A 10,447-nucleotide genomic window follows, 5' to 3' on the forward strand; every position below is an offset into this window, starting at 1 on the left:
ACTTTTACGCCTTGTCTTCATTTCTTCTCCCAGAACTGCAACTGCAGCACATTAAAAATCAGAATGTGCTCTTTGCAAGTTCTTGAAGTTGGTAAATTATACATTCTCTGGTAGGCAAGCTTGAGCATGAATTTTGAAAATGCATAAAATGTTTGTGCTGAGAACATGATGGCAAATTATTGAAGTTTGGTTTTCGCTAGACTCCCTGTTAAATAGAGAAGCGCACACATCTCCAAATTGCAAACACAGGGAATAGGCAAAAGCACATGACAATATTGAAGTTAGTATCATATATTCAATTAAGCCTAATTCTTATATGTCTGTTGTGGAACTAAAAACCAAAAAATGTAAAAAAGAAGTTAATTGGAGAAACTTATTTTTGAAAATACTTAACATTTATGATTAAGAGAATAAAGTCTGCATATAAACAATTTTTACCTTTCTACTATCTTTTTCTGTCTTTTTCCCATACAAATCAAAACCTAGCACAATCAAATTATGTATTTATTTAGACATTTTATCCCTGTGTACTTTAAAACCCATGTTTAAAAAAAACCGAATACCAAGTAACGTTTTGCTTGGGGAAATTATACTTTTTATGTAATGCTGCTGGCATTTAGATCCATTTAAAAATTGCTTTATTCAGAACCACATTATGTTCTATATAAATAACTTATTCTCAGATTATCAGTAAATACCACATCAATGTTAAAATAGAATTGAAAGCTTTATGCTTTAGCCAGCAGATAAACATTTGGCAAAATGTAAGTGATGGACATGAATAAGAACACAAAATGCTTTAAATTTAACAAAAAGCTTCACTTTTTCTTGGAGAAAAGAACCACAAAACCACACATAAACACTTTTTAAATTTGTTTTAAATCAACAGATTCCCTTAATGGCTTATACAATAAAAGTTCAGACATAAGACAATTGATATGTTGGTACATCAACTTACATCCGTTAAAACAGTTTGTTGGACTGGCAAATGTTGATTGCAAAAGACTACATTTGAAACTTCGTCCTTCATTTGACACCATATTATATAATAATGATAATATAATGATAATGAGGAACAACGCTAACATGTAGATAGTTATCAAAGGTTTATGGCTCACCAGATCAATAGTGACTTTACTGTTGTAGATTACAGCTTTTTATCAGCTCTTCTTTTTAAAAATATATCATTTCAAATGGAAGGAACTGCAAACATTCAAAAAATCTCTACATTCTCATACATTTGTCCCCTTTTAACAAATTAATGTTAACAGAGAAAACCAAAACCCTCTTCTCAAATATTTAAAAAATATAAACAACAAATCTTTGGCATACTGACACAAAACGCCGATGAACCTGGTTCCTATGTCTGACTGTGAAGTTTTACCTCAAGAGTGGACCACTGCTTTGACTAAAAAAAAAAAAAAAAACAGTCAGCGCGCCCCCGTGTGGACAAAAACAGCAATTGCTGATTCATAGAACCAGCTGAAAACTGTTTGTGACTTAGTGTGAATTGCTGAGAAATTGGAAACGTAGTGACCTACCAGGGCAAAACTGAGGAAGGAAAGGTCAGATATTCTAAAAAGGTTCCTCCCATTAATTAGGACCTTGGTGTGCAGCCTTGGTCCTCAAGCGCCCCACCAGCCTGATTTAAATGAGTCTTTATCCCAACATGGCTGATTCACATAGTCCAATTACCTCAAAGTATAGTAGAGGTACTCCTAATGAACTACCATTTGATTTATGCGTGTTGAACCAGAGGAAGAACTAAAATACGCAGGATGACCCTTACGAACTGACTTTGGACATGCAGAATGAATGAACACCTCTTACCATGAATTGCCCATTACTGAAGTGTATTCCAAAATTATTGCTTCGACAGCTTAAAACCTTGCCTCCTATGCTTATAGGGGCAGCAAGATTTTAGCATAAAATACATTTAAATAAGTGCAAAATCCAAAGAAACCACTTGTCTAAAATTTGAGGTACTTCAAACCAGAAGTTTCCTGGATGCTATTTGGTCTAGTGAAATGTCTTAGTCTAACACCTTAGAAGTCTGAGTTGTGGCTATAAAAAGTAAAAAGCATTTTCCACAGCTGCTGCAGAGATTTAATGTTTATCTTGTCACTAAAAACTGTGAAGTAGGATGAGCGTTCATGTTGAAACAAAGCGTTGTGGAATGATTCATGCTACAGTCCGGTGTAAATCTGGTCTGGTTAAAGGTATGTGTCGTGCTCGGCACTGCTCAGACTCTCTTTGGACCCCTGGGTGGTCGTGTGTTGAAGGGTTGGGGACGGATCACCGAGATTAATGATCCCGTCTGGTGGGAGGATGGTCGTATGTCCGTTTTCCTTTGCGGTCTTTTTACTTCCCTTCTCTTCGTCCTCTGGCGCCGCTTCTGTTTTCAACTCCAAAGGAGACTCAACAATGATGGTAGGTCTTTGTCTCAGCTCCTGCCGACTCGGAGGCTCGGCGGACATTATGGCCTTAGCGCCATGCATCCTCGGAGGGGACTTGCAACTTAGATCTCCGTGACTTTCCTTCCAACGCCGCAGCTGAACTTGATGTTCCTTTTCAATGTTCTTCTCAGACACCGGTAGATCGATGATCTGAAACACACAGGTAGTGGAGACGTCTCAGATTCAGACAGACGGTGATCAAACGAGTAAAGGTTACAAAAGAGCAATGCTACCTCCTGCACCAGGAAGCCTTCACGTGTGTACTGAGGCTGAATCTTTTTCAACAGCTCCATCGTCTCGTATAAACCTTGGCACGACTTGACTTTCTCTTGGGTTCCTAACATGCATTTCAGGAGAACCAGGCCCACTCTGAAGAGGATCTTCACTCCTGAGAGCAGAATCACCAATAACAGCACAACATGTAATTACAACTGTAAATGCAGATTGGATAAAACAAAGTATTTTTGATCTGGTTTCTAGTGCAAATATCTTAGTACTCTTGAAATAAATCAAAAGTAACTAAAAAGTAACTTTACAGCAAGATATAGGAGTTTATTTTAAATAAATAATTCTTTAATATTAATGAAAAAGTACAAGCTCAAATTTTGGCCTTTTGCATCAATGGATGCACAAATCTTGCATCCATTGAACTTGTGAGTTTGTGGATAGTTTCTGCTTGAATTTCTTTGCAGGATGTCAGAAAACCTTCCCAGAGCTGCTGGTTTGATATGAACTGCATTCCACCCTCAGATCGTCTGCTTGCGAAAACTCCAAAGGTTCTCAATAGGGTCAGAGGTCAGAGGAGGAAGGTGACCACACCATGAGTTTCTCCCCTTTTATGCCCATAGCTTCCAGTGGCACAGTGGTATTCCTTGCAGCATGAGATGGTTCACTGTCATGGATGAAGATGATTTTGCTACTGAAGGTACGGCTCTTCTTTTTGAACCATGAAAAAAAGTGATCAGTCAGAAAGTCCATATACTTTGCTGAGGTCATTTTCACTCTGGACTATAAAGTTTTGTCTTAGTTCAAGTGTTTTAAGATAATTTCATCTTAGAAACTAGAGCAAAAATATCCAGACAGTGCTCCCATAATTTTATAGTCAGTTTAAAATCACACAGTCCAGACTTCAGTGTAAATTTTGGTTCCAACGATTATTTTATTTCAAGATGATTGTAAAAGGCACAAGATTTTTAAATCAGCTCTGTTTTTTGGCTCTTCTCAAATTTAAATTTCAAACTGTATAATTTTTGTTCAGTGAACATTTCAGCCCAGATGTGACCACAGCTTAAATAGCGATCGCCTGTGAACACAAGGGGGCGCTCTCTTTCTATAGGATGGACATGCAAAAAGCATTAGAAATAAATCTCCTAACTGAGATAATAACTTCCTCTCATTAAGTGTTATAACTAACCCGTGAGGAAAATGGCGCTCTGGGTGGTGACCCATATCAACCCCAAAAGGTCTCTGTTGTTCTCGTGCAAATGGACTCATGGGATTGCACTTCATGAAATGTCTAGTTCTGCAGAAATCTTCTAATCACAGCTGAGTCAATGTTTTTAGTTTCAAAAGAGGTTGTTTTTCCTGTATTTATTCAGGAAGGTAAAGAAGAAATTTCCATTTTGGTAAAACAATAAGTGGGTGTGGATGGTTGACGCTAAATACGGTGACAATTGACAACTGCATTTGAATATTTCTGCATTTCTAAATGTTTGAACCCAAAACAAAAACATTTCCCTGAAATCGAGACAGATTACTGAAAAACTGGAAACTATGTTAAAGTCAAAACAAAATACGCTGAACTTTAGCAAACAATAAAAACCCTTGTTAAACATTACTTCAGCGTGTTTGTTTGCTCACTTGTCATTTATTACTAAGACACTAAAAATGCTCTGAGGGCGTGGCAGTAAATTCATCTGTGACTGTTTTCACACAAACAGCCAAAACGTTTTCACTCCAAGTGTGATATAATTACTGCTGCCTAAAGGAAAACAAAACATGACATTTCTTGAATATTTTTTTTTCAGGGCCTCACCCTCACAGAGGAACATGTCCCAGACCCGCAGCACAGAGGACCAGGGCAGGGTCCGGGAGAAGGCGCACATAAACCACTCCGTCATGTACAGGATGGGCTCCAGTTTATGCTTCTTTAAGTGGCGGTGAGCCACGGGAGACACCCGCCGCAGCAGAGCGTACAGGATCTCCCCGTCGAGCTGGATCGCCTCCTGTGGAGAAGACGGGGAACAGCAGTGAGCGAACGGGGACAACAGATTCCTCTGCCTAATCTGATTGTCTGCTTATCCCTGCCCTTGGCCCAGTCAGCGCCTTGTGTTATTAGCTTATTAGCTTATCAGTATCCACTGAGAGACAAGACTCGCCTGACAAGTCTGACACCCTCTATGGCAGCACATACCGCAGGAGCATAGCAGGAATGTTTTGAATCTAGTGTTTGTTTCACTGACAAATTGACTACAACTTAAAAACATGTAACTCATGTCTTTGATGGCAAAATGTAATGTTTCAGTTATTGACATAGTTCTTTGACTATGTATTTTTGTGTTTTTATGACATACAGCACTTTGAAAAGAAAATGGGATTCAATTGTTTTTATTTCTGACATACATGCTTATTCTATGTATCTGTGTATTTCTAGTAATAAGCGATCATCTCTTTGTTAAATTGTGAATTTTCGCTACACTACAAAACACGAAATCACACCAAATACTTAATGAAGGCAATAATTCCTTAATATTGATGAAAAACTACTATTTTACTTGTGAGTTAGTTTAGTTTGATTTCAATTGTACTAAGATATTGGCACTGAAAATTAGAGCAAAAGTACTTGGTAAGATTTTGTGTTTTTTTGCAGCATGCATAACGATGAACATGATGTTCCTCGGTGGCTATGCGACATACCAGCCCCGTGCTGTAGTATCCAGGAAGGTATTTTTCACAGATCTGTACAAGAACCCAGAAGGCATCCTAAAACAAACAGAATGGTGAGATCAGTGTCAAATATGAAAACCAAATATGGGGGGAAAACCCACTTATTAAATAGATTGCTAGTAGATATTTTTGAAAGAAATAAAACAATTAGAGGATGTTCACCTCAGCTGGCATGTGCATCAAGAGGACAGCAGCAACAGGAGCCTGAGCCTGACAGTAACCTTCGTCAGGTCGGTGGAGAGTGTAAGCTTTCAGGACGCGAAACAGATCCTGCTGCCTACAGGAAAAATAAACATGGACAAGATCATCTTTGCAAGCATATTCACTCAATTTTCCATATTTCTTCAAGTTAAAACCATAAGTTTGGTGCTTTTTATTTTTTGTTGTGGTAAATGTCACGTGAGTGGAGCAGAAAGTGAAAAAAATACACAGTATTAACACCAATTATAAGGATCATCCAGTAAAACAGGACACTGACCCATGACCTCCTCTGGCTGCAAACATTTCATGAAAAGGAAACTGGCGATGTAGATCCCTCTCAATGACATCGACCCATTTCGGATCTCCTGGCTGATTGTCCAGTTCCTGAAACACATCGGTTTGTGACATGTTAAGACTTCAAACAACCTTTAATGTTCTTGTAATTAAAATGGAAATGAAGGTTCATAATCTCATAACTGCAGCAGATTTAGTCAAATGCAGACATTAAATTTATACATGGTTCCTGCAAAGTTTCCTCATGATAATGTTGACTTTTCCCATGCAGAACAGTAAAACCTGACATTGCATGTTATAAAATGAAGTGCTTCCAGCTGGGTTGATTGATAAATGTCATAAAAAGGCAAGCATAAATCGTGCACCAACCTCAAACCGGCTCTTGTTTTGCTCCCGTTTTACTTTGGCCCCAGTGAGGTAGAGCCAGGCTCGGCCCCGTAAGGACGGAGGGATCCCCTTCTGACAGCGCTCTTTCACCTTTTATTCAACAAAAACACATCTAATCACTCAAAACTCACACGTGAAGACATGAGGAACCCTTTTCTAAAATAAACAGCACTAGATTTTCTCGTAATTTCTTAACGAGTTCAGTTTATGCAACGGACCTTGTTGTGTTTTTTAGCCATCCACTTGTCCCAGCTGTTCAGCATCTCCAGCCATTTAGCTTCGCGTTGCCTCAGCACCGCAATGGGGACGTCTTCCGCTCTGAGGAAACACAATCCGTACAAACAGCGTTCAGACAAGCTGGCTGCAGCTCCTCTGTCCTCTCCTGTTGCTATATCAGGAGAATACCGGTCTTCCTCGCACATGCAGGAAACTTTCCTCAGGAATCTGAGCGAGGTGGAGGGAAAACAGGAAGCTGAGAGGAACCTTTCCCCCAATTCAGCTCATCGCAGTCTCATGCACAAAGATGTCTGCCTTTGGAGCAGTGGAAATGAAAACCAGCGGCCTCATTCTGATGCACACTTACAGCTCTAATCAGAGCTTTTCTTTTGCCAGCTTGGTAAAGAACATTTAACCAAATATCATGTACTGAGTTCATTTATCAGATTTAGCTCTTCATTGTCCCAAATGGGGACAGGTAGGACATAATCAGCACAATTGTCACACTCAATAACAAGGATCCTTCTTGTTATTGAAGGATCCTTGTTCCAAGCTTGGTCAAAGTTGATTAAAAGGTTTAATGATGTTTGGGACAAATGTCTTTTTGACCCTGTTTGGGACCATAACAAATATAAACTAGTGTTGATAAACAAAACATGTGAGATACTTGTTCCGTAGTTATGCTGGATGTTAAGAAACTCCAAAAAGAAGTTCCAATCAGGATCCTAAAATCATCTACAAGGTATTACATTCAATCTACATTCTTAATAAGACATATATTTTTGTCCTAAAAACAAATAAAAAGTGCTTAATGCTGTGTTGCCTATGATAGACCAGACCAACAAGTCTGAGTTATTGTTGGTTCAGTTTGAAGCTAAAAGTGTATTTTTGGTGAAGCCTGAAACCAGATTAAAAAAATGCTGAAATGCAACAAAGCTCCAAATGTCAACTTTCAAGAGAAGACCATTTCATTTGAAACTGAAAAGCTTCTAATAATTATTGCTCTTGTGACTTTAAAAAAAAAGGGATGTCTGAAATGAAGCAGTCAAAAGGTTTCAGAATAAAAGGACTCATGTAGAAAGCAGATGTCTGAAAGGTTTGCAGCTCACATTAGTTTGCCTTCACACTGAGGGAGAGAGCTTGAATGATGCATAGATGAACAATAACTAAGTGAAAGGGAAATACACCACCCTGAGCTTCACTGCAATTATTCTCTATTGTTTGCATGAACATGCACAGGGAGGATCTCCCACAATGTTCAGCCTACAGATATAATCTCACTTCCTGTCCTTTCTTAGGCCATTATGTTACAGATTTGTGGATCTTCCATTTGCTATCCAGAAACACAGGAGTGATATAAAAATGACCTAGTTTAAACATGACGTTTTTAATTTTTAATTTAAAAAATATACATATTCAAGAAACAAAACTTGTTCAGTGAATAAATGGGGAAATGCTGCCTTTTGGAGTTCTTAAGCCAAACTTTGGAAGGTAATCACAAATGTAAAAAATCCATCCAATATCAAAACAGAAATCCAGCTTCTACAAACACTAATGAACTCTATTGTTGAATCACAACAGACGCATTAAGACATTTTCTTTACATAAATTATGCCACAGTCAACTCTTTGTGATATTATAAAAGTGGAATGCTTTGGGATCCCCTGTAAGTTAGCCATCAGCTCTCAAACCATCAGTGTTTCACAACCCTGACCCTCGAGGCTCACTGACCTGCATGTTTTAGATGTTTTCTTGCTTCGACACACATGGTTTCAGTTGACAACTGATTAACAGGCTTACGCTGAACTGTATTCACGTGAATCAGGTGTGTGAAAGCAGGGAAACATCTTAGGAGGAGCAAGCAGGCCCGTGTGCCTGGAGGATTGAAAGCACGCTTGGCAATCCAATGGTCAGGTTTGGTATTTGCTCTGAAAATGGCACATGAATGACTGAAATGTGTTAACTGGAAAGTTTAGTGCAAATTGTAGTAGCTGTCTTTCAGGAATTGAATGAAAAATAAAATCCTAAAGCATGCGACGACATTTTGGACAATAATTTCTTCCACGGTTGCAAAAACATTTAGTGATGCCTCATTTCTGTCCCAATATGGCTGTGCACTAATGCTCAAAGAATGGTCAATAAAACATGGATGACTGAGTTTACATGGGACAAACCTGACTCATACGCACAGAGTCTAGACCTAAACCATGATGAAACACCTAAGAATTAATCAGGAGTGAAGCCTGGCCTTCTCGTCCAACATCAATGTCTAACCTAGCAAATGTACTTCTGGAAGGATGTAGTAAAGATTTCTAATAAATAGTCTCCTAAATTATGTGGAAATTATTATAGCTCAAGTAGGAGGATATAAATTATATTAACCCAGCTGTATTAAGAATTTCAGTACTTTAGTTGTTGTAGCCAAATGGAAAATAATCTTTTAAAACACGAAATTAAGATAGTTTACTTATCAGTTTAAAATACACAACTGTTATTCGAGGGAAATTATTCCCACAAGGGGAAATTGTCTTTTTGGGGGTTTTTTTAGCTTCCTCATTCAATAATTAAACTGAAAGTCTGCTGCCAGTCGTACTGACGTTACTCACAGTTGTCCGGCGGCCTGCTGAGCTCCTCCGGTGAACCCGTACTTATCCACCTGCGTCTCTTCGGGGATGGAGCCGTTCACCTTCGGGTCCAGTCCATTCGAGCTGCTCTTCCCATTACTGTCCGTCAGCTTCTCTGTGTTGCCCTGAAGTTCCAGTCCATTTCTCTGCTCCGTTTTTGCCATTTAGTCGGCATTTACCTGGGTGAAAGCAGGCGGTCTAGAGCGTGGTCTCAAAACTTATGAATGTGAGTTTAAAGCTCTCCATGCAGACGCCCGCTGGGTTAGCTAACTGCTACAGGACTGAGCTAGCTCCACGGCTAGCTGGTCGACACCTAAACAAACTATTGACAAGTTATTTTCTTTGCTGAATCTCCGTTTTTGAGTCCAAAATGAACGTTACAGGTACACAAACCGATTTCCACCATGTGGTTAAATCCCCAGAGCCTAAATCCAACAAGCAGCTCCAAAAAAAAGAGGTTAGATTAGCTCGATTGTTTGTAATACTAACGCCGAAGGTGACATACTGTTATCATCGTGTTGTCAGCTGACACTGAGTCTCACTACTGTCAGCAAGAATATAGGTTAGCTTTAGGCTACAAGGAAGAGAAACTGGCTGCCTGGAGCAAGTTAGTAAACAAAACATGCACGGCATCCAGTTGCTCTCGCCTGCCACCTACTGGTGAAGGTCGAATATTATAACATAATAATTCACTGTTTCACTGAGTTACTCCATGAACAAGTTTTTTTTGCCTGTATGTTGTTCAGATTTTGAACAGGATTATTTGCACATTTTGGTTTGTAGAATTTGACCAGGAGTCTTAAATTCTTTAAACATGGCACTGTACACATTTGTTTTTGAGTGTTTCGAAGGTTGATGTGGATGTACAAGGTATAGTCTAGTAAAATAAAATAGAAAAAAAGTTATAAATGTTACTTAATTTCAATACTTGAAGTTGTTTTATGCCAAGAAGCTATAATATCAACATCACCTTTTTATATCATGTATTTTGTCAATCCAGATTGTATTTGTGAAATGCTATAATAAAATTGCTTTCAAATGCAGTAGTTACTTTTTAACACAGCAACTTTAAGTGAAGTTACTGAAGAAGAGCATGATAAAATACATTTTAATGTCCAGATCAACTGATTGATATGAACTAAACCTGTAATTTACACAAATCATTTATATCTTGATTTATATAAATTCCAGATCTGATTTGTCAATACCAAAGAAGTCCTTTTTTTAAGTACTGGATATTGCTGGCTACATAAATGATCCAAAGTGAAACAGTCTAAATAAAGCTTTTAGACTGAAGTAACTTGAAGAGAAATTTGTTTCAGA

The 10,447-nt window shown here is 38.4% G+C and overlaps 1 protein-coding gene across 1 annotated transcript; it reads right to left on the reverse strand.

Moving 5' to 3' along the window:
- Positions 1 to 860: 860 nt before the first annotated feature.
- LOC129366580 (TBC1 domain family member 10A-like) lies at positions 861 to 9,755 on the reverse strand. Its single transcript, XM_055040529.1, has 9 exons — positions 9,107 to 9,755; positions 6,503 to 6,602; positions 6,267 to 6,374; positions 5,881 to 5,987; positions 5,565 to 5,679; positions 5,373 to 5,438; positions 4,492 to 4,681; positions 2,690 to 2,844; positions 861 to 2,606 (listed from the first exon to the last, which is right to left on the reverse strand). The coding sequence occupies exons 1-9, from the start codon at positions 9,286 to 9,288 to the stop codon at positions 2,214 to 2,216; spliced, it is 1,416 nt and encodes a 471-aa protein (XP_054896504.1). The 5' UTR covers positions 9,289 to 9,755; the 3' UTR covers positions 861 to 2,213.
- Positions 9,756 to 10,447: the final 692 nt, after the last annotated feature.

This window comes from Poeciliopsis prolifica, unplaced genomic scaffold, assembly GCF_027474105.1.
Source record: "Poeciliopsis prolifica strain line A6 unplaced genomic scaffold, Auburn_PproV2 SCAFFOLD015, whole genome shotgun sequence".
In the NCBI taxonomy this organism is placed as follows: Eukaryota; Metazoa; Chordata; class Actinopteri; order Cyprinodontiformes; family Poeciliidae; genus Poeciliopsis; species Poeciliopsis prolifica.

What these genes read in the sequence shown, in the direction of transcription:
- LOC129366580 (XM_055040529.1), bottom strand. Translation starts at nt 9,288, where the DNA reads ATGGCAAAAACGGAGCAGAGAAATGGACTGGAACTTCAGGGCAACACA. An exon ending in TGGCTAAAAAACACAACAAG is followed by an intron (nt 6,375 to 6,502) that starts GTCCGTTGCATA and finishes GTTGAATAAAAG; the next exon opens with GTGAAAGAGCGCTGTCAGAA. An exon ending in TGATGCACATGCCAGCTGAG is followed by an intron (nt 5,439 to 5,564) that starts GTGAACATCCTC and finishes TGTTTGTTTTAG; the next exon opens with GATGCCTTCTGGGTTCTTGT.